At 57.4% G+C, this 22,074-nt stretch overlaps 2 protein-coding genes and 1 long non-coding RNA gene across 9 annotated transcripts; 1 reads left to right on the top strand and 2 right to left on the bottom strand.

The window, feature by feature from the left end:
• Positions 1-164: 164 nt before the first annotated feature.
• LOC125337347 (discoidin, CUB and LCCL domain-containing protein 1-like) lies at positions 165-10,542 on the bottom strand. 6 transcript variants are annotated; one of them, XM_048326952.1, is made up of 15 exons: positions 10,235-10,540; positions 7,102-7,323; positions 4,790-4,927; positions 4,280-4,331; positions 4,021-4,093; positions 3,721-3,854; positions 3,536-3,573; positions 3,223-3,417; positions 2,408-2,529; positions 2,156-2,324; positions 1,948-2,040; positions 1,663-1,753; positions 1,433-1,470; positions 1,168-1,275; positions 165-695 (listed from the first exon to the last, which is right to left on the bottom strand). In XM_048326952.1, exons 1-15 carry the CDS (start codon positions 10,491-10,493, stop codon positions 307-309), a joined length of 2,121 nt encoding a protein of 706 aa, XP_048182909.1. In that variant the 5' UTR covers positions 10,494-10,540; the 3' UTR covers positions 165-306. The 6 variants fall into 6 exon arrangements, with proteins under 6 accessions (XP_048182909.1, XP_048182913.1, XP_048182910.1 ...); XM_048326956.1 differs by lacking the exon at positions 10,235-10,540 and adding an exon at positions 7,414-7,543; XM_048326953.1 differs by lacking the exon at positions 4,790-4,927 and having other exon boundaries at positions 10,235-10,542.
• A 13-nt stretch (positions 10,543-10,555) lies between these two features.
• On the top strand, positions 10,556-21,899 carry GMEB1 (glucocorticoid modulatory element binding protein 1). 2 transcript variants are annotated; one of them, XM_048326958.1, is made up of 10 exons: positions 10,556-10,658; positions 12,039-12,199; positions 13,122-13,204; positions 14,151-14,275; positions 15,108-15,211; positions 15,627-15,781; positions 16,907-17,035; positions 17,736-17,873; positions 18,927-19,049; positions 20,135-21,899. In XM_048326958.1, exons 2-10 carry the CDS (start codon positions 12,072-12,074, stop codon positions 20,839-20,841), a joined length of 1,692 nt encoding a protein of 563 aa, XP_048182915.1. In that variant the 5' UTR covers positions 10,556-10,658; positions 12,039-12,071; the 3' UTR covers positions 20,842-21,899. The 2 variants fall into 2 exon arrangements, with proteins under 2 accessions (XP_048182915.1, XP_048182917.1); XM_048326960.1 differs by lacking the exons at positions 10,556-10,658; positions 12,039-12,199 and adding an exon at positions 13,295-13,415 and having other exon boundaries at positions 13,121-13,204.
• LOC125337351 lies at positions 13,909-20,140 on the bottom strand. Its single transcript, XR_007208025.1, has 2 exons — positions 20,098-20,140; positions 13,909-17,906 (listed from the first exon to the last, which is right to left on the bottom strand). It is a non-coding gene; the product is annotated as an uncharacterized LOC125337351 (long non-coding RNA).
• Positions 21,900-22,074: the final 175 nt, after the last annotated feature.

Below are 22,074 nucleotides of genomic sequence, written 5' to 3'. Positions count from 1 at the left end.
GTGGTGTAGCTCTACGAAAGTGTCCCCTGTGGTTGGTGGGGGGCAGACCCTATGACACCACGAACGGCAGGAAAGGTGGGACAATGAGTGTGACACCCCAAGCCGCGCGGATGATCGCATGCTGGGCCAGCAGGCGGTGCGGGGCACAGCGCTCCACATCTATCTTTCTCTATGTATTACATATATTTACATAGGATTACTTTTTAAAAAGCCCCCTGCTAGCACGGGGAAAGTCCTCCTTTACACGTGCCCCCCCTCCCCCTCCCCCCCCCAATCGCCTCATATCGTGCCGCTGTGCTCCCCTCCTCACAAGGCTTCATGGTACACGTGTGCGAGGGGACAGTGCTTAGGCCACCCACGGGACCCCTCGGAGCAGGGGCTGCCAGTCTGCTCCACCCCAGCTGGCAGCTCCCCGGGCCGCGGGGCAGGGGTCTGGTACCGCACCGGGGGGCACCCAGGGGGCCCTGCGATGCCGCAGCTGCTGCGGTGCATCCCGGCAGGCTCCGGCTCACTGAATGGCGTGGCATACTCAGGCTCTGGCGGCAGCGGCTCTGCGTACTCATGGTGCTTTCCCGGGACGTCATAGTGGCTCAGGACCAGCGGCAGAGTGTAGCCCTCTTCCAGGAGTGGCTTGAAGGTGGAGGGACCCGTCTGGCTGCTGGGGCTCACCTGCACCAGGTCTGGCTCAGCGTACTCTGAAACAGGGAAGCCGCCGTGTCAGGGGGGCTCATGGTGCTGTGGCAGAGGTGGGTGGGGTGGGTTGAAAACGTTAGCATGTTTGGACTTCCAGGGATGGGAAATGCCAAAACCCACCCAGGGCAGGGCACCCACACACGGAGACCCCACATTCCTCTGCCACACCAGAGAGGGGCTCCTGCTGTCCCCAGCCACCCTCCAGTGCCAATAGCTGTGATAGAGGTGGACTACTACTACTAAATAATGTGTGGCGTTATTACAATCAATTATAATAATTAATTATAATAATTAAAGGGGGGGGTATAATTAATCAGGGCCTCCCTGTTGCAGGAGGACCATGATGCAGGAGGGATCAGATCAGAATGGGGAGGGGAAAATGGGCACCCCAGGGCATCCCCGAGGGTGCAATGGAGGAGACTCAGCTCTGGCTCTGGGCTGAGGGACAAGTTCATGCCCTGATGCCCCTGTTACCTGGTGACTGGGTCCGGCTCAGGTCCCCTGGCGTGGGGAAGGAAGACAGGCTAGGGGCTGGCAGGCTCTGCAGGGAGCAGACCTGGCTTGACTCCAGCTTGGGGTACCCTGGGCAGGGAGAGGAAACCCTCGGTTGTCACAGGCTGTCACCTGGACATGCAGGTGCCCCTGGGGGGTGGAACAGGTCCAGGCTTGGCAGCAGCACCAGTTAAACCAGCTGCACCCCATGGCACCGATTTTTGGGAGGGGTTGTGCACCCTTTTACCTTTTGTGATGCCGCAGTTCAGCTCCGCTGTTGACTTCCTGCCAAAGGGAGAGGCAAGATGGGGCAAGAGGTCCCAGCTTCCCCGTGCCCACCACCACCCATCTCCTCACACCCACTGCATGGGGGACTGCACCCCTTGGGACCCAGTGAGCAGCTGGATGAAGCTGCCAAAATTTGGGGAGGTGATACTGAGTCCCCCAGGGCAAAGCAGGGGTCAAGGCAGGACGAACCTCTTCCTGTGGCAGATGAAAGCCAGGAGCAGGAGGCAGGAGCAGAGGAGCACAAAGCCGCCAATGAGAAGCACCACCAGCAGTGTGGAACCTGGGGAGGGAGGGCAGTGTCAGCTCCCCCTGGGCCCCCATCCCACCCCTTTGCACCCATGAATGCCAGGAGCCCACCTGGGGCCACTACAGCAGGAAAATCAATGTGTTCCCACAGGGGGATGAAGCCCCACTGGCACCTGGAGTACCACCAGACAATGCTGCACCCCAAGGACAGCCCCCCATGGCACCCACCTGCCTTCTCCGGGTCCAGGGCGATGCCAGGGATGGGGGTGCGGCTGGCTGGGTGGCTGGTGGGTTCAAGGACCTCCTTGGGGACACTGGGCACTGCGGGGCAGAGTGGGGACTGTGACTGTGGGACCACCACTGGGTGCACAGGGAGGTGGAGGCCCCAGGACGACGTTTCAGACACGGAGGTGCGAGCTCCTGTGGAGGGTCTCACCGTAGGGACGGGGCGCACGGACCCGTGCCAGCTGGCAGCCCACCAGGGCCACCTTCAGGGCCACGCGCTGGTGCCAGCTCTGCGGTGTGACGCGGACATAGCGGGCAACGATTGGGGGGATAAAGGCATTGGAGACCTCCCCTTGGCTGTCGGCGTTTCCTTCAAACACCTGCCGGAGAGGGTGAAGAGGAGCCGATGGCCAAACATCCATGGGAAGGGGGTCTCAGCCCCATGATGTCCCCCCATGCACACCTTGTCCTCCTGGCCACTGCTGCCTCTGTAGGGTCTCCAGTTCTTCCCATCGCGGCTGGAGGAGACGTGGTAGGACGTCACGTAGTAGTCGTGCTGCTCGGAGGAGCCCTTTGTGATGATTCCTGTGAAGGCAGGAGGGGGGGTCCCGGCTGTTAGTCAGAGGTTGCGGGGCTGGGGAAGGGCCGCCCTCTACCCCACTGCCCTCCACTCCCAGCTAGAATAACCCCCATCTCTGGGATACTCAAGACTCAGCTGGGAAAGGACTAGGAGGGCAGGACATGTCACCTGGCAAACGGGGGGTCCTTCTGATCCTGGGAGGGGGTTTGGGTGGCAGATTCCAGTGTGGGATGCCCTGGTCTGCCCCCAGGAACAGATAACCTCCAGCCCCGGCTGCCAGCCCTGCATTCCTCCCTCCTCCAGCCTCCGGCTGGACAATGTCCCCATTTTCCTCGCCGCGGTCGCCAGCCGCTGGTGCACAAAGCCCCTGCTTTCGGCAGGCTCTGGCCAGACAAAAGATGCTCACTGGCACCAGATGCAAGAGCATAATATTAACTTGTTCATCCCAGAAATGGCTGCAGATGAGGGGGCAAAGGGACAAAAGGGGGACAGGAGCAGCCAGGGGGGCTGGTGTGCATCTCAGTTTGCACCAGTAAAACCATGGCACAGTGAACTCCAGAGAGTCCTGGGAGTTATGGGGGTGCAACTGCCCTGGGCAGTTTTGTGGGGACGAGTGAGGCTGGCACAGCAGGAGGACAGTGGTCAGCGTGAATGGGGACACAGGCAGCTGTTGTCCCCATCTGATGGCCAACTCTCACCTGTGACATTCCTTCGGGTGCCCAGGTCCAGCTCCAGCCAGGCGGCCCCGGCGCCGGGTTCGGCTGCCCAGGAGTGGCCGGTGGTGCTGAGTGCTGCCCGTTCGGCCACCCAGGCTCGGTCCTGGCCCAGTGCATCCATCTCGTGCCACCAGGATGAGGCATTGAAGGCGACCACCTCCAGCACATCATCACAGGCTGGGGACAGGAGACAGCACACTGGGAACCCGGAAACCCCAACTGGGCACATGGGGGTGGCACCAGGTCTGACAGCCAAAACTGTGCCTTAATTTTAGGGCAGATGGGAAAAAAATACCTTTGTGGAATACAAGTCGCTTCTCAGAAAGAGATCCCCTGTGTGGAGGAAAGCAGGGGGAGCATCAGACGGGGGGTGAACAAACCCTGGGGTCTCTGAAATGGAGGGGTGTCAGTTTCCCAGTGTTAGCGTGCATGGGTCCCGCAGCTGTGTGTGGGGTGCAGCCCCAGCCACTCCTCACCCACCTTTTGGAGTGGAGCCCATTGGCAAAGGCTGCCTCATAGAGCGTGATCCCCTTCTCCCGGGACAGGGTGACCTGCCCGCCCAGCTCGTCCGCAATCACCCCGGCATGCACGGCTGCCTTGCACAGCACCGATGTCTGCGGGGAGCAGGGGGTAAGGGCAGCACCCCACGGCAGGCCTGAGCATCCCGTGGGGCACCCCAAGGCCACACCCATCACCTCTGGGTTGCTGGGGGTGACAAGCAGTGGCCACATGTGCTGTGGGGACTGTCCCCGGAGGGTGCACCATGGTGCCCACACTTACATCCCGGTAGCCCTGGCTTGGGTTGCCCCAGATGTCCCCATGGATGTCCTTGCAGCCTGCAGGGCAGTACACACTGAAACACATGGTAAGGGCTGGGTCAGGGCTCCCTCCCATCCAAACCCCCTCTGCACACCCGCTCTGCTCCCCATCCCACCAGACCTCTACCTCAGGAGAGGGATGGGGATGAAACCGGGGCTGATGGGGACCCCTGGGGCAGGGGACACCAAAATGGGACCATTCCCCACCTCCGACCACTCACCTGACATGCTCCTGGGTGTAGTGGGTGCCTCGAACCAGGCAGGAAACCAGGTCTGCAAGGCAGGGACACCCCAGGGTGAGGGACCCCCACCTGCCCCACAGCACATACCCACTTCTGCCCCAGGGCACCCCATTCCCCTTCCGAATTTAGTCCTGCTCCTCATTTGGGTTTTGCCCTTCAAGTCCCCATGTCTGGAGGGGCAGGGAGGGATGGCCCCTTGGTCCCTGCAGCCATTGGCCCCATGGCACAATCTAGGGTGCCTGTGGCTCTGCCTGATATTGGGGTGCCACCTGACTTGGGGGCTCAGGGTTCTAGAAGGGGTCCCAGCTGGCTGGATGGCCTGGGAGTCTCCCATGTTTGCCCCCAGCCAGGGAGAACATGGATGTTCAGGGAGCTTAGGGAAATGGGAGCCCATCCCGAGGTCAGCAAGGAGCTCCCTTCACCCCCCTGCATGGGACAGGATACGTCCCAGGGGTGTCTCTGTGTCTCAGGGGATGCTACCCCCTGTACCTGGGTGCTGCGTGGTGGCATAGGACAGGAGAAGCCCTCGTCCCGAGCGGTGGCTGGTGCTGTTGAACAGGACGGTCACAGTGCTGGAGTTTGTCACCAGGAGTGGGGCAGAAGGGACGGAGTTCCTGCAGTAGGGCCCTGCCAGCAGGGATGGCACCATGGAGAGATTTGGGACCTGGACCCTCTCCTGGCTCAGCCCTTGCCAGGGCCAGGGGGGCTCAGGCATTTGGGCTGTGCTCAGGGTGGTGGTCCCAGAGTTGTCCCACATCCAGGGTGGCCCATCCCCAAGGTAATCCCAGCACCAAGGTGCTGAAGGGTGGTCCCATGCAGTGTGGCCCCATGCCAGGCTGGTCTCATCCTGAGGGCGGTCCCATGTTCCAGGATGGTCCCACACTTAGGGTGATCCTATGCCCAGGCTGGTCCCAGCCCCAGGGTAGCCGCATCGCCCTCATCGGGCACCTGCCACTGCATCCCCCACTGCAAGGACTGGTACACATGGCATCACCCCATGGGACTCCAAAATGGGAGCTGTGTCCTTGTCTCCTCCCCATGTGCTCTTTCACAGGTGCTGCTGAAGCTGCCTCCTAAACCATCCCCCGCCCGCCCCCCCCCCCCCCCCCCCCCCGTTTAATCCACATTAATTTGCAATCTCCATCTCCCTGATTAAAACTTCAGCTTAGCAGGCAGGCAGGTTCCTTAGGGACATCTCTGCTCCCTAAGGGGGACAGAAGGTGGCCCCAATCCCTGGACTGCCATCACCCCCTGTCCCCCACATTGCTCTGTATCATGCCCATCACTGGGGCCTCTGGGCACCCAGAAATGCTTTGAGCAAATGCCATTGTTGTCCTGGGGACAGGGAACTGTGTCCCTGTGTCCTCATGGGGCAGCAGGTGACACCTCCCCCTGTGCCTCAGTTTCCCTACCCTGACCCACACCCTCACCCTGCCTAGATCATATTGAACCGGGAGGTCGATCCCAGGGGACGTGGAACACACGTGCACGCAGAGATGTCACATATGTGATAGAACTGAGGTCTGCATGATATGCAGATGAGATGCAGATGACACACAAGCAGATTTCCCTTCCACCAGTTGCCAGATGCCAGTGCTGCCCTGGGTCAGTGGTGCCACATCTGTATGGATCTCAGTGATACCCTGGGAGCTGGGAACCCCTCAGCTGAGCCCCGGAGGCTGCCACCCCCATGGGGACCCTGCCACGTCCCAGTAGAATCAGGCCAGGGGCCAGACACCGGGTCTGAGTCAGCAGGAAGGAGCCCACAGCCTCCGCCTGCTCCAGCCGCTTCCTGAAAAACATCTGGGACTTCTCAAGGGCCGGCGTCAGCCGCGAGAGAGGGAGTGGAACCCAAGCTCTGTGTCATGCTGGCATAGCCCTGGTGGCACCCAAAGGGGCTGCGGGTGCCCAGCCACCTTCCCCAGCCCCCCAAGAGCATCATCTCGGGGGGTCCCCCCTTTCCTGCATTGCTTTGTCTCAGCCTGGGGCCAGGAGATCTCTTAGCTTTGGGAACAAATATGTCCCTGAGGCCACAGCAGAGGGGATGGGGACCAGGGACCTCGCATGCTGTCAGCCCTCTGGGGACCAGCCCAGAAAGGGTGAAAGCCCTGAAGAACAGGGAGAACTCCCAGTCCCATGGATCCAAGCTGGCTCCTTTCCATCCTGCATTTCCCACTGCATCTCCTGTCCAGCCCCTGTCCCTCACCAGGGCTGCTCTTCCATCCCACCCCATCACTCCCCCCACCCCCAAGACGTTTTCCTCAGCACTCGTCATGCTCCCAGTGCTGCCAAATCCCTCCAAGATGATTAAATCTGTCTGGGAAAATCCTGGACGTGTTTGGGCAGCGGCTGGGCCGACGAATTAATTATTCAGTGGCTGCATCTGGTCCCAACTGGGCAGTTCCCCTCCAAGGCTGGCAATAATCATCTCTTTGGGTACCTGCCTCCTCAGATATCCCCATTCGCAAATATTACTCTCCTTGGATATCCCCCTCCTTGAATATCATCCCCTCTATTTGGGTACCCTCACTCCTCAGGTACCCCCATCCTTGGATATTTCTCTTCTCTGGATAACCCACTCCTCAGATATTGGGTACCCCCCATCCTCTGATATTCCCGTTCTTGGGTGCCCCCTCCTCAAATACCCCCTTCCTTGGATACTGCCCTACCTGGTTACACCCCTCCTTAGATATTCTCCCTCCCCATTACGAAATCAGCTAAAACCCCAGATTTTCCTGATATCCTCCCTATCCACAGCATTGTTATCACTCCTGCCTCAGTTCCCCTGGGACCCCCCTTACCGTAGGCAGTGCCAGTCTGGGGGTCAGCGAGCAGCAAGGAGCTGTGGGCACAGTGCTCCGAGGATTCCAGATCCACATCCCCGAATGCCAGGAGCAGGGAGGTGCCTGGGGGGGCTTGGAGCTGCCAGCAGCACACGGTGTGGTTGGGATATGTGCCCGGGTAGTTCTTGGAGCTCAGGGTGCCACTGTGGGGTGTCAGCAGCGTGTGGCCGCAGCCATTTCCTGCAGAGACACCAGGGAGGGGGCTCAGACAGGCTGTTCCCTGCCTCTGTCTCCCCTCTTGGTGAGGCCCCCAGAACAACCCCTGGGCACCTGCAGCCTCTTCAAGTGTTTTCCTCGTCCAAAGCATCATTTTCTAGTGGTTTTTCTGGATGCTCCCAGCACTGGGAACTGTCCGCAGGGGGATCCAGGGATGAAGCTGCCATAGCTTCCCCCAGAGCCATCCCCTCTACCTTCCAGCTCCTCTACATGCCCCAGTCCAGGAGAACCCCAATTTGGGGGGATAGAAAAGGATTCAGGGAGGGCTGTACAGCACTGGGCAGCCCCTGGGACCCCTTGACTGGAGCCTTGACCTTGAGGATAACCTTGGGCAGCTGCAGCATCCCCACCGCCTTCTTCCCAGGGTGATGCCAGACCCACCACAAAAGGGGCTTTTCTCCGGGCTCACTGCCTCTGGGCATGAGGGAATATCCTGGAAATAAGCTGAAAGCGTCCGGCGTTGACATCTGGCCGGAATTTCTGGGCAGGGCTGGGGTGCAGGGAAAGAGGGGAAAGCACCACTCAGCCCCACTGTATGGGCTGGGGGTTTGTGGGGGTCCAGTGCCCCACACCTCTTCCCCACATGCCCCAAAAGCTGTTGCTCCTGCCAAGCATCATCCTGGCACAGCCAGAAAGAAAAGGGATGGTGGGCACAGATTTGCCCAGCCTTGGCTTCCCTCGCTGTCGCTGGGAGACGACACAAAGCGCCAGCAAGGGAAAATCCTGCAGGGATAAAAAAGCAGGGGCTGGAGGTGAAAGATGCCAGCCCCCCCACAGAGCCCCCTCCTCCTCAGCCTGCGGAAAGGGCTGCCAGCCAAACTGGGGGGAGATTTATCCTATGGGACTGGGCGAAATCACCAACTTTTCCCCTTTCTGGGCAGTGTCTGCTGACAAAGCAAAGCCGGGAAGGATCAGGCCCTCCGAGAGTGGGGGCTGGGGGGGGGGGCAGTGGGGACCCCAGGGCTGCCAGGACAATAGCTCCCAGAAGGGCTGCTCTGCTAGGGGAGAGAAATTTGGGGTGTGTGGGGGGAGTTTCTAGCCCAGAAAGTAGAAGCCATTGGGATCTGCATGGAAAACTCTCTATGGCCAGGACAGCTGGACACATGAGCCCAAATGGGGCTCTTGGATGGATCCCCCCAGCTCCATATCCACACTGGTGGTGTAGAGGAGCTGCGGGGACCCATTCTGGGAAAAACCCATCCAAGGAAAGGAAGTCTTTGTTAGAAACATCCTGAGTGTGACCAGCGCGTGCCGGGAGGGAATGCCAGAGATAAGCTGAGAGCTGCAGGCACTCCTGGGAATTTGGCTCCAAAGATGCTACCGAGGGGCCAGGAATAGCCAAGAGAGAGCCACGGGGGACTTAGTCCCAGCCGCGGAAACGTCATTCCTCTCCCAAAAACTGTGAAAACTGGATTTCCGGTGGGTGAGGGTGAACTCACGGCTGGGCCCCGCTGGGGTCATTCCTGCCAGGGATTTGTTTGTTTTCTCACAGGATGCAAGAAAGACACAACAGGGCGATGGTCCGAGAAAAGCCCGGCACACTCTTGCCTCCGTCATGCTGACGGCTCCGGGAAAGCTCCCCCGCATCCACCAGTGGGTTTAGGATCCAGTGGAAACCTGCTGCATGATGTGCCCCAAATCACACTTGGGGAACGTAGCGGGATTCTGTCTCCAGTGATCCCGCCCTGGCCCCGTGCCTCAGTTTCCCCTCGCGGAGAATAATGCTTTGGATGACCCGTCGTTGTCTCCTCGCTATTGGATGAGTTGCGGACGAGTGACACCGGGAAACACGAACTTTTGGATGACGTTTGGGTGAACATTCCCTCGGGGTTGTTCTGGACCTCGCGGCTACAAATCCTCCGCAGCATTCCCGGGACGGAGCCCAGTGCCCGGCTCTCCCGGCTCTGCATGTAAACTCCAGTGATCCCCTTAACCCGGGGATTAGGGGTTCCCCGGGAAAGGCCTGCAGGCGGGATGGAGCCGAACGCAGGACTCTCGGGACCTCCGGGGTAGTTGCCACGGGGGGCAGGCACAGAGAGAGCCTGGGGGGCCGCGGGGAAAATAGGCGGGTGCAGGACCGGCGTGATGCTGGGGTGGTGGAGGCAGCAGGGAGCTCGTCCCGTCCGGTACGGGAGCAGAGGGATAGCGGGGACCCCGTCCCGGACCAGTAACAGGACAGACGGACGGCGGCGACCCCGTCCAGTCCGGTACTGGGACAGAGGGATGGCGGGGATCCCGTTTCGGACCGGTACCGGAACAAAGGGATGGCAGGGACCCTGTCCCAGGTCAGTACCGGGAGACAGGGATAGCAGGGACCCCCTTCCGGAAAGCAACCGGGGCAGGCGAACTAGGACGACCCTGTCCCAGTGTGGTCCGGTCTGGACACAGCGGGGAACCGTTCCCGGGAGCCCATCTTGGTCGGATCCCGGTCCAGACACAGCGAAGAGCCCGTCCCGGACCGTCCCGGGCCAGAGGCGAGCCCGTCCGGTCCTCCTTCCCAGTCCCCATCCCGCACCAAGTTACGGTCCCCATCCCGGCGAGCGAAGCGGAAGCTCCGGGGGTACCGGTGGGAGCGGGGCTCCCGGTGCCGCGTCCCGGTGTGGGATGTCCCGCCGCCGGTGCTCCGCAATCGGCACTCACCGTCCTGTGCGCCGGTCGGGCGCAGCCCCAGCGGGCCGAGCAGGAGGCAGCGGCGAACCAGCGCCAGCGCCAGCGCCACCGGGGCTGCCCCGCCGCCCGCCCGCATCCTCCTCCCGCCGCCGCCGCCCCGGCCCCGCCGCGGCCCCGCCGCGCTGTCGCCCCGGCCCCGCCCCCCTCCACCCTGCCGCGCCCCCCTCCACCCTGCCGCGCCCATTGGCTGTCGCCCCCGCGTCACCATTGGTCCGCCTCGTTGTCAGTCGACCGGCCCGCGCGGCGGGGGTGAGGCGGGCCGGCCGTGGGAGGTCCCGGTGGTCCCGCCGGGGCTGGCTTGGGGCGGGGCGGGAGATGCCCGGTACCGCGTTCCACGGCTCGCTGCCGGGACCAGGGGGGAGCGAACCCCGCCGTGACACCCCCGCCGGCAACTCGTGTCCTGGGCTGGCGGGGGACGCCACGAGGGCGATACTGCCCGCGGCCACCAGGGGGCAGCACAGCATCACGCGCTTCACCGGTCGGCGCCTTTAAGGCAGGCGGCGGCCGGAAGTGCTGGCGGCCGAGGCCGCGGCGGGCACTGCGCATGCGCTGCTGCTGCCCGGCCCGGCCCCCCCCCCATCCCCCCGTTCCCCCGTCCCACAGCCCCCGGTCTCGGCCGCTCGCCGACGGTAAGGCCCAGCCGGCGCCGCTCTACGGGGGCCGGGAGGGGCCATGCGGCGCGACAGGGCGGGGCGGGGCGGGAGGGGGCCCGGCCCCGCCGTGAGGGGAGGGAGGGGTCGCCGCCGTACGTGCCGCCGCCGCTGCCGCGAGGGCGGACGTCGCGCGCGCGCTGCTGGGGGGGGGGTACTGGGGGGGGGGCCCAGCGCCGGGGGGGGGGGAGGCCACGCCCCCTCCCCCGGGCAGGCCACGCCCCTTCACCGCCGCGCGCGCCGCGGGGTGGCCCCGCGGGTCCCCTCTCACGTGACCCCTCGACCCCAGCGCGGGTGAGGCGGCGGCCCCCGAACCGCAGCCCGGAGCCACCGCGGGGTTCCCCTGTGTAGCCCTCCCCCCCCACACCCCCCCACTTAAGGCCTCGGCGCGATCGCCGCCGCGGTTTGTCCGTGTCCTATTGACCCCCCCCTCGATGGCCATCTGGGGAAGCCCAACCGTCTTTCGGGGAGTCTCGAGTGGGCCTGTCTGTCCCCCGGAGCGGGATGAGGTGCGGGGACCCGCGGGGGTCCCACGCCTGGAGCCGGGTGGGCGCGTGGCCCCTGTGCCGGTGGCTCTCCAGGTTTGTCGTGATGCATCCCAGCCATGGGACACCGAGCCCCCCGTCACCCGCCAGGAGATCCTGACTTGAAGTCTCTGACATTTAGAAGGGATATTGAGAAGAAATTCTTCCCTGTGAGGGTGATGAGGCCCTGGCACAGGTTGCCCAGAGAAGCTGTGGCTGCCCCTGGATCCCTGGAAGTGTCCAAGGCCAGGCTGGATGGGGCTTGAAGCAACCTAGTCGAGTGAAAGGTGTCCCTGCCCATGGCAGGGGGTGAGATGAGATGAGCTTTCAGGTTCCTTCTCACCCAAACCATTCCACGATTCTGACACTGGCTTTCCCAGCAGCTTGTAGACCCCAGGCTTGCAGGCATGAACTCCAGCCCCACACTGAAACAAAACCACCTTTGTGCCTCCTGCACAACCATAGACACATCCTCTGGGAGTGCAGCTGCTCCGGGACCCCGTGTCAGGTCCTCCTGTGGTGGCACCACACCTTGACGCCAGCTTCTACTGGGAAGGATTACCCACAGGCATGTTCCTGGTAGTGAGGGATCAGAGCATCCCAGGGGTGGACCAGAGCATCCCAGGGACGGCTGGAAGCACTGCCGGCCAGGGCCAGCGGGAGAAGCTCTGTGTTGGAAACGCACTCTTGCCAAAACCCACCATGTGGGTTTGTTCCCTGGTGCCAGGTTGGGGGGTTCAGAGCTGGAGAGAGCTGCTGGCTCGGGAAGTTATGAGTGGGATGACACTGGGGGGATCTGCCTCTGGGATCTGTTCCCAGCTCTCGTGATCCACAGGGAGGAGAAAACCTCGCCGGGTTCATGTGAGAGATGGCGAATGCCGAGGTGAGCGTCCCTGTGGGTGATGTGGTGGTTGTACCAAGTGACAGGAATGAAGGGGAGAACCCGGAGGATACCAAAACCCAAGTGATCTTGCAGCTCCAGCCGGTGCAGCAAGGGTGAGTAGGATTGTACTGGTGTAACTGGGAGGTGCGAAGTGGGATGGGGGGGAGCCCTGTGGGTTTTCATGGTCCGGGGACAGAGCGTCACTGTGTTTTCCAGGTCTGCGTCAGTTTTGTGCCATGCAAGGGAGAGAGAAAATGCAACAAATTAAAGCTTTAGTGTGTGTGGCTGTCACGGGGCCTCCGAGGGCTGAAATTGTCCTGCGAGGCTGTGTTGGTGCAGTGCTCCTGGATCGTGGAAGCAGTGCTGTCCCAGTCTCTCTCTTCCTTCTCCAGTCCCAGGGTTGGGTTTTGCCACACTGCAGCTGCTGAACGCAGTGGTCTGCGTGTTCAGACCTTTATGTGCCTCTGTGCCAGCTCTCCCCTAAAATAATCCTCTTCTAAAAGTGAGGCTGGGATGTGGAGGGAATTTTGTGGCTCCCTGGCAGCTGCTGCAGAGAGTGGTCTCATCTGCACTCTGGATCAATCAGGATGGAAAAAAACTGGCTCTAGTTTGCTAATATTTGCAGGGCAGGGTGGCTGTGGGCCTGACAGCAACTTCCCTTTGTGGTCATCTGTGCTGCAGTGTCACACAGGACTGGAAGGGAAATCCTGGGACACTGGGCTCTGCTTCCTGCTGTTGAGGGTGACAGAAAGCAGAGGAGAAGGCACAGGGAAGCCTGCAGAGCCGCCTCAGTGGCGCTGGCAGTGTGGAGGGTGGGATGACAGCACTGGGAATGCTTCTGCATGTGTCAGGCCTTGGGATTATTCGTGTTTTGTACGTGCCAAAAAATTCCTGGTGATTGAAGCTGTATCAGACAAAATTCATGTCCCTTGAGGACAGGCAAAAAGAAATTAACTGAATTTTTAACCCTGTGCTGTGAATCCTAATCTCCCATGATTTATACAGTTTGTTTATGGATGGCCACTTTCACCACAGGATTTACCAAGAGGGCTCTGAGGCCAGCGCCGCTGTGGTGGCCGTTGAAACCCACACCATCCACAAGCTGGAAGAAGGGATCGGTGAGTTCCCACTTGGCATGGATGAATCCCCTCCTATGCAGGGCTGGTGTCTCCAGTCCGCTGGGCTTCCTTCTGGCTCTGCCCCTGCAGATGCTGATTCCCAGGCATGGATGTGGGTGCAGGGGCTGGGCATACTCTGGAGTAAGAGTCTGCTGTTACTGCTTGGTCTCAAAGTCCTGGAAGTGAGATCCTGGCTCTCCTGCAATGAATGGTAAGGGCTCCCACAGGGTGCAGGGGAGCCGGGATGTCACCCTAGTCATGTGTGCAGACACTGGCAGCAGGAATGATAGTGATGAAGATGTGGTGGCTGAAGCATCAGGCTCTGGTTGCGGGGTCTTTGCTGAACCAACAGTCCGATGGTTTGGACTGGATGTTCAGAAGAACCAAGCAGGCTGGCTCCCAGTGCTCCCTGCCATCCTGAGCAGTGTGTGGGAAAAGGCTCCTGTCACCGGGTGCTGTCACTAGATCTTGACTAGAGTTCTGCTTCCTGTGTGGGTATGGGTCTTTTGGCAGGCTTAGCAGAAACTCTGCACGTGAAGAGAATATATTATCAGTAAATATCTGGTATCACTGCTAAAGAGGTACCAGAGCTGCAAGAATTGGAGAGATATCTGTGCTTCAAACTTTAAACCATTTTGTTGCCACTAAGATTGTTCTCATTGACACCTACCCTCTTACAGATGTGTTGGATTTCTGATTTCACGTTTCCTTATAAATGAACTTTATTTGGAGCATTGTTATACCAAAAAGCAGATCCCAGTTGCTGTTAAGAGTTAATCTGAACTAACTCTGAGAAGACAAAGAGAGGACTGATCCTGAACTGGGATCTGGCCTTTTTTTTGGTTTCCCAAGTGCAGGTCTCACAGCCTGTGAGCTTCCAGCTCCTGCCTTGTGGGATTGGAGCCTCTTGGGTGGAAAGTTTCATTTTGAGTCGTTCCTCCCTCAGACCCCAGCACCCTCGAAACGAGTGAGGAAATCGAGATCGCCTATCCCATCACCTGTGGGGAGAGCAAAGCCATCCTCCTCTGGAAGAAGTTTGTCTGTCCAGGAATTAATGTCAAGTGTGTGAAGGTAAGGGAGAAACTCCCAGTGGATTTCTCCTCTGCTCTCCAGGTGCGCTGGTTGGCCTCCACAGGAATTCCTTAGTTTTTGTGTTTCATCCTAACCGAGTCCTTGGATTGTTGGTGCTAAACTTGTTTTTTGATGGGGAGAAGCATAGAAAGAGTGGGTTAAGGAGGGAAGGATATCTATCACCCACTTCATATTTCAGCTGTATTGGCCTTTGAGGAGGGACTGAAGGCAGGCAGGAGATGTGTGTTGAGATCTGGCAGAGCTTTGCCTCCTCCCTTTTCCTCGGTGTCCTGGTACTCCACTCCTGTCACTTCCTTGGCAAGCAGGTTGCACTGAGAAGGGAAATCTTGGTGTTACCTTTTCCCACCTGAGAGCATGGCAATGTGACAGCCAAGCCCCTTGTGCTCCTGCCCCTCAACAGGAACTACTCGAGTCACTGGAGCAGGGCAGAATGGATGCCCAAGGGAATACCTGTGTCAGCTGGATGCTGCTGGGCCATTGGATGTAACAGAAACCTCCTGTAATGATCTCCAAGATGACTGTACATGTTCATAGGAGATGATTTGGTTCATATAAAGCCTTCAGGGCTGTTCTTGGTTAAGGCTGTTCTTGGTTAGGGCTGTGAATGCCTGTGGCTGGCAGATCATTCCTACAGACGTCCTTCCTGGAGCTGTGAGCGTTGCTGTGTCCAGGGGATCAAAGCTGGGAGGGATCTGAGAAGCAACTCCTCTCTCTGGGTGGAAGTGGGGGCTCAGATGAGCTGTGTTGGATGTCCCAATCCTCCCAAGCGATGTTACCCTGTTTGCTGAGCCTTTACTTGTCTCATTGCCAGTTCAATGACCAGCTGATCAGCCCGAAGCATTTTGTTCACCTGGCTGGGAAGTCTACCCTGAAGGATTGGAAGAGAGCCATTCGCCTTGGAGGAATCATGCTAAGGTATTTGACCCTGTCCAGCTTCAGGGCTCCACCCCTGTAGCTGCAGGACCCCCAGCAGGTGTTTTGTCTGCTTTGCAGTCCCCAGGAGGCCTCTTGGAGGCCCACAGTACCTGGCCAGCAGCCTGCAGAGATCCCGGCCCCATGATGTGAGGGTCAGGATCCCTCATCCTGGACAGAAGTGGCCTTGCCTGGGGAACCTGGGGTGGAACAGGACTGAAGCCCTGTATGTGAAGCTGGGGCTGGCTTGTATTTGCCATTTGAAAGCCTTGCAGGAGATTTTTTGTGTGCAGAGTGGCCCTGGGATCTCCCTTTCTCTTTCCTTCCCATGGCCATAGCATTCCCAGGTGGAATACTGCCTTTTGTCTTCAGGCTGAGATTTGAGCTGAGCCTGATTCTGTCCCTACTCCCTGCACAGGAAGATGATGGATTCAGGGCAGATTGACTTCTATCAACATGACAAAGTTTGCACCAACACCTGTCGAAGCACCAAGTTTGATCTCCTGATCAGCAGCGCCAGAGCACCAGTGCCAGGGCAGCAGACCGTGGTGCAGACTCCAACCTCAGCTGACGGTAGGAAAGCAGTTACCAATGCCATGGGAACTTCCCTCTGATGCTCCTGTCCCTCCCACACACACTTTACACCTTCTCCCTGGGCACAGCAGGGCAGTCCCACCAGGAGATTGCTCTGGTTTCTGGGAAGGAAAATGCTTCTCATGTCTGTTTGGAGAAGTCTTGGCAGCATCCGTCAGGGAGCTCTGCTCTGCAGGACTGGGAAGGCTGGAAAACTGCTGGCATCAAGCAGCTGCTTTCCAGAGAGGCAGCGTTGGTAGCCAGGAGTGGGATTGAGAGCCTTGCAGGGATCCTTGCTCTGGGATCATCACGTGAGCAAACACCTGTTAGAGCTCGCACAGCATTTTCTGATATATTTTCCAGTTGGGAGTCTGTTATAAAGGCATGACTTAGGCTCATACTTAGGAGTGAATTTAGAGATGCTGTCCTCCTTCAGAACATCCATGTGCAGAATGTGGTGGCTGGACATGATTTGGTTGTTGTTCGAACTGCAAGTTCTCAGTGATCCTATGCTGCAGAGCAGAAACAGATCTCTTTGCTGAGGTTAAGGGAGAAGACTATTCCCAACTGTACCACACTGTTAAGCTGGGTGGGTTGTATTTCTCTGAGCCCCTGGGTGAGTGACATGGCAGAGTTGTCCATAGGCTAAGGAGAATCTCTTGGAAAGCACCATAGCCAACTTAGAGTGGCTGCACATTGGTTTAGTCCCAAATTTGATCCAGAAACTTAGGATCGAGTCAGATCCATTTCCCTTCTATAAACCAGCTTGGACCCTGGCACAATTTCCTGAGGGATTAGGGGTGCAGAGCTGCCTGTGAATGATGCAAGGCGAGAAGGGTGGCTGGGCTGAGCCTTATTTGTTCCCTTCTTTATTCTGATCCCTTTCTGCTCCCTTGAACCGGGACTCCACTGTGCAAGGCACATGGTTTTCCCTCCAGAAGCCCCAGAGTTCTTCACAGTTCCAATTGAGAAGCAGCAATATTTGCTTTTAACTGTTTTGGTTGAAAGGATCCAAGCACAAACCTGACGCAAAGAGTGAAAGAGAGCCTGGGGAGGACTCAGGGGTTGGGAAGCAAAGCAGGGATTCAGGGCTGGCAGAGGGAGCTGATGGGGGCTCTCTGGCAGGGAGCATCACCCAGATCGCGCTGTCGGAGGAGAGTATGGAGGAGGGGATCGAGTGGAACTCGGCTCTGACAGCTGCTGTCACCATGGCCACTGAGGAAGGCATGAAAAAGGACACAGATGAGATCTCAGGTAAGCTCAGGCTGCTTGTTGGGTGGTTTTTTCCCCTCTCCTCCCCTGTTACATTTTGGAAACCTAAATCTTCAAAACAAGTAAAATTTGGGCAATGACAAAACTGTCCCCCAGCCCCTTGGCTATCCCAGCATTTCCCAGGCATGGAGGCTTTCTGCCAGTGGAGCTCCTTACCACTGTAGTACTTTGTCCGTGGCCTCGTGGCGGATGGATGATCCCCTAGATCAGATGTTACTGGTTACAGTGAGGGGCTTTTCTATTTTATTCCAAGGATGTGAAACACATCTGCCAGCCTGGAGCCAGGCTGGAACCAACAAGGAGCAGAGTCATGTTTGTTCCCTGTCGACTCTCTGTTCTGTCTCTCTGGCCTTGCATTCCCTTGTAGTATCAGTATGGAAGCTTAGCTAGAATTTCCTCAAATAATGATATTAAGTTCTGCACCTTGCAGAAATGTGAAATGTTGCCTTGGAAGTCATGGACTTGCTTGAAAACCTGTTCCTGATTTGCTCCCCAAGTCCATTTTGCTTGGCTTGGGATTGGTTAGTTTTTTCACGTGTCCTGTCCACCCCAGTGGCCAAACTACCTTGCAAAGGTAGTCACTTTGAAAAGATACGTTTGTCTGAGAGGTTTAAGGTGGCCCTGTGGGAAAAATGCCAAATGCTTGTACATGTTGACTTCTTTTCCTCCTCTTTTGTGTCAGAGGACACACTGATGTTCTGGAAAGGAATAGCTGATGTGGGGCTGATGGAAGAGGTGGTGTGCAACATCCAGAAGGAGATAGAAGAAGTCCTAAGAGGTGTGCAGCAGCGGTTGGGTCAGTCTCCCTTCCAGATGACAGGTAGGTTGTGAGGAAGAAGCCTCAAAAGGGCAGCTGCAGGCAAAACAAAAAGTGCTAAGGGTCCATCCCACCATGTAAAGCTGGTGAGTCAGGATAGGGAGTGAGTTCCCACTCATTAGCTGAGTTGTGGGAGCACAGTCTCTGTGTGTTCTCAGCCTGCCCAGCTGTGAAGTCCCCTTGCTTCAAAGCACAAGGACACACTGTTCCACCCTGTTCCCTCAGCAAAGTGACCCTGGCAGCTTGCTGGGACCATCAGATGACTGTCTGCAGCTCCCAGCCCTCATGGAAGCTCTCCCAGAGTCACTTGGACTGGAGTTACTCAAACACTTCTCTGTGACACTGCAGGCTTAAACAGGTCCTACCCCCTCACTTCTCGTTCTGCTTTCACTGGTGCCAGAAAACCTGTTTTGGGGGCTGAACCAGATGAGGGAAGCAATCTGGGTTAAAAATAACTCCCCTCCCCTTTTTAGGGTTATTTTTAACTTGGATCAGCTCCCTAATCCGGTTCGGCACATGCCCCTGTGAACACCTCTTGTCGATGCTCTTCCTGAGAGAACATCCATGTAGCCACAAACTTCATTTTACCCAGGATCTTTTAAAAAAAAATTTCTAATTTAACTTTGGGCTGGCGGGTCTTTGTGTCTGGTAGGTGGTAGTTCTTTGGGAACTGCGAGTGGTTGAAGTCAGTGGATTATAATAGACATTTTGCACAGTTTTCAGCGGAGCTTGGCATGTTAATGACACTGTCAGCAGCATGGGGTGATGATTTGTGGGTGGAGAGCTCATTTGTATCTCTGTGATTGCAAATTACACTGTCATTTGCAGCAATTTGGAGCTGCTTGAGTGACACAGCTCTGTTCAATTTGCTTTATCATGTGAATGGGATTTTTTAATCCTGGGATGTCAGAAGGATGAGGGAGTTGGGCTTCCCCTTGTTAGCTAGCCCTTGTGAAAGAACAGAGAGAGTTTGAAAAAGCAGTAGAAAATTTTTGGTGTAACAGGAGCATCTTTTGAGTGCCCAAGTCTTAACATCCCTGTGCCCTTTCCTTGGAGATGCTGCAGTCCTGAACAACGTTGCCCATACATTTGGCTTAATGGACACAGTCAAGAAGGTACTGGACAACAGGAAAAACCAGACAGAGCAAGGAGAGGAGCAGTTTCTTTACACATTGGCAGGTAAAGTGCCTAATAAGGGTTCACATCCTGCTGCTACTCTTGGGAATGGACGTGACTTTCCTTCCACACAACCCCAATGAATGAGGGTTAGTGTTCACTACAGGCTACCCCAGAACAAGTGCATCCCAATCCCTTCCTGTCCTAGGGCTTGAGTGGAATTTTGTCTCTCCCCTGCCTCACAGAGAGCAGTTGCTTGGGGCGTTGGACAGCCCAAAGTCCGTGCCCTTTGCTGCAGTCGGGGTGCTGCGGGCTCGAGTCCAATTCCCTCGGGATCAGGAATAGGACCTGCCAGCTCAGTGCTGGGCCATAGTCACCCGAGCCGTGGACAGTGTCATGCTGTACCTGAGCTAATAAGCCTGTCCGAGTATGGGGTGCTGAGCTTCTGCTTGTCTTGGCTATCGGGGCTACCTGCTTGTCTTGCGGAGCTATTGGGTGTCCTGCTCAGCTTCCCCTGAGCTGAAGCCACTGACTGACCTGGGATCCCCAGAGCTGCTCAGTGAATGTGTCTCCCTCCTCGCTATGTCCTGTAGGATCTGTTGTTATCTGAGATGTCCTAGTCCCCTACTGCCCTGAATAAATGTGGTTACTGTGCTACTTCTGGCTCCCAGTGTTCCCACCACTGACAAGGGTTGAGGGGGATGTTTCGCTGACCCCGGCATCCTGCTGCTGTCCCTAGTGCAGGTGCTTGGCTCCTGGGGAGGTGACCCAGCCAAGCTCAGGAAGCAATTCTAACTGCCAGGGTGGGGGGTGGAGGTGGGGTTGTCCACACTCCCTTGCGGGTGGGTTTAGTTTGGGGAGCAGGAATGTCCATCTCCTCGTCAGTAGGAGTAGCCAACAGGTACGGAATGTTACCTGTGTCTTACCCAGGCGCTGGCAGCCAGAACATTGACCAGGTCTATGTGGGTGGCAGGAGAACCTACCCTTTTCCTTCAGTGCCATTTGATCTCAAGGGAGAAGCCAAGATCAGGCTCACTGGGTGGTTGGGTGACCTCCTGTCACAAACCTGGGAGTGATGGTTGGTTCTGGAGCCCCAGGAGCTCCTACTTACCCTGGCGTGACGTGTTGCTCCACCATTCCCTTTGCAGACCTGGAGCGGCAGCTGGAAGAGCAGAAGAAACTTGCCAGGGACCAGAAGGCCAAGTCCCAAACCATCCAGAATGTGGTGCTGATGCCCGTGAGTGCTCCCAAGCCCCCCAAGAGACCCCGTCTGCAGCGTCCAGCCTCTGCCACCATCCTCAGCCCCTCCACCCCCATCCAGCAGCCTCAGTTCACTGTCATCTCCCCCATCGCCATTGCGCCTGTTGGACAACAGTTCTCTGTGGGCAACATCCCGGTGGCAACCCTCAGCCAAGGCTCCAGCCCGGTGACTGTTCATACCTTGCCATCTGGCTCCCAGCTCTTCCGATATGCCACCGTGGTTTCATCCTCCAAGACCAGCTCCTCGGACACGGTCACCCTGCACCCATCCTCCAGCCTGGCACTGCTGAGCTCAGCAGCCATGCAGGACAGCGGGGCCCTGGCCAACGTGGCGGCCGTGGTCAACCCTGTGGAACTGGTGGCCATGGAGTCTGGCATTACTTCCACCATCCAAGCTGTGGAAGGCACCTCGGACGATGGGCAGACCATCATAGAGATCGACCCGGCGCCGGATCCTGAGGTAGACACAGACGAGTCAGACGGCAAAGCTGTGATCCTGGAGACAGAGCTGAGGACTGAGGAGAAAGTGGTGGGAGATGTGGAAGACCATCAGCACCAGGTCCATAATGTGGAGATTGTGGTCTTGGAAGACTAGTGGGGAAGGCAAGCATCAGTTAGGGGAAGAGTTGGGAATTTGTTTTATTTCAGGCTTTTTTGTTAAGCATCTTTTCCAGCCACCCCATTTGTTACCATGGATATTTTCATCGTACTGTATATTTCATATATATATATATATATATATATGTGTACAATTTTGATTTTTAAAACAAAGCTGGAGAAACACGTGAGACGTGGAAAAGGCTCCGTCTCTGTGGAGCACTGAATAGTACCACGTGTGGCAGGGTCAAGGAGAGACTGAATCTCTGCTGGACAACCCAACCAGGAGGAACTAGCCACGCCTTGGTGCTTCTGCTCTGGGGCTGCCCTGGCCCGGAGGCTTTATTTGAGAGACAATAACTGGTGGCTTGAGTGTGGATGTGGCTGTGAGAAGGGTGATGGATTTGGGGTGGAACAGGTACCTCATTTGTATTTTTATTTTCCCCAGGGAAGGGAATTCTGTCAGACCCTTCACTGTCACCTCAAATGGGATTTTTTATTCTTACTTTGGGGGGGACTGACAGTACAATGAATTTACTGTGCGTGTTCTCCTCCTCCACACAAATTGTTTTTATATATCTATTTTTTTGTATTTGTTTGCTCTCTCCCTTCCCTTGTCCAGATTTCCCAGCTGCAAAGCCCTGGGACCTTCTCTCAGGGTCCCTCTATCCCAATCCCACCTCTTCCCACGGCACTTTTCCCCCATCCCTTTCCCTGCCTGGCAAGGCTCGGTGCTGCAAATGCCGCTTGAAGACTCCGAGATCACTTCAGCCTTTTGTATAAGGCAAACTATAATCAACTCAAGCTCAAACCCAGACCCTCCCCCTTGGCTGCTCAGCGCCGCAGGGACCTTTCGGGGTGTACAAAGCATGTTGTGCTGTTGCTTTCCGGGAGAGCCGGATTTCGGATCGGGACAGCTTCTGTTTACACTGTGTGCTGAGGCTGCTCCATGCTTGTCGCTACTTGTTTGGTGGTTTTATTTTTGTATTATTTTTTCTTCTTTCTTCCTATAATCTCTTGGCAGGATTTGAACTGGCACGTTGGTGAAATACTGTGCACCCCGCTGTTTTCTCTCTTTCCCTCTTTTTTTTCGGTGGTTGGAGATCCATTTGGGCTTTGCCACACTGGGAAAATGGAAGGGGGGAAGCACCGGGTGGCTTTAGAGCTGCAGAGGTTTGGGAGGGCTGGGAGGGTGGGAGCTGCTTGGCTGGAAATATTAAGCAGAGCAACG

This window comes from Corvus hawaiiensis, chromosome 23 (assembly GCF_020740725.1).
Source record: "Corvus hawaiiensis isolate bCorHaw1 chromosome 23, bCorHaw1.pri.cur, whole genome shotgun sequence".
Taxonomy (NCBI): Eukaryota; Metazoa; Chordata; class Aves; order Passeriformes; family Corvidae; genus Corvus; species Corvus hawaiiensis.
Note: the sequence above shows the minus strand (reverse complement) of the source record. Positions and strands in the feature narration are given on the sequence as shown.

Excerpts from the sequence above, each read along its gene's own strand:
- LOC125337347 (XM_048326952.1), bottom strand. The coding sequence starts at position 10,493 with ATGCTGTGCTGCCCCCTGGTGGCCGCGGGCAGTATCGCCCTCGTGGCG. Across the intron at positions 3,855-4,020 it reads CAAGCCAGGGCTACCGGGAT|ACATCGGTGCTGTGCAAGGC; the intron begins GTAAGTGTGGGC and ends TGCTCCCCGCAG. Across the intron at positions 2,041-2,155 it reads CCGTGCGCCCCGTCCCTACG|TGCCCAGTGTCCCCAAGGAG; the intron begins GTGAGACCCTCC and ends TCTGCCCCGCAG.
- GMEB1 (XM_048326958.1), top strand. The coding sequence starts at position 12,072 with ATGGCGAATGCCGAGGTGAGCGTCCCTGTGGGTGATGTGGTGGTTGTA. Across the intron at positions 15,212-15,626 it reads CTTGGAGGAATCATGCTAAG|GAAGATGATGGATTCAGGGC; the intron begins GTATTTGACCCT and ends CTCCCTGCACAG. Across the intron at positions 15,782-16,906 it reads GACTCCAACCTCAGCTGACG|GGAGCATCACCCAGATCGCG; the intron begins GTAGGAAAGCAG and ends GCTCTCTGGCAG.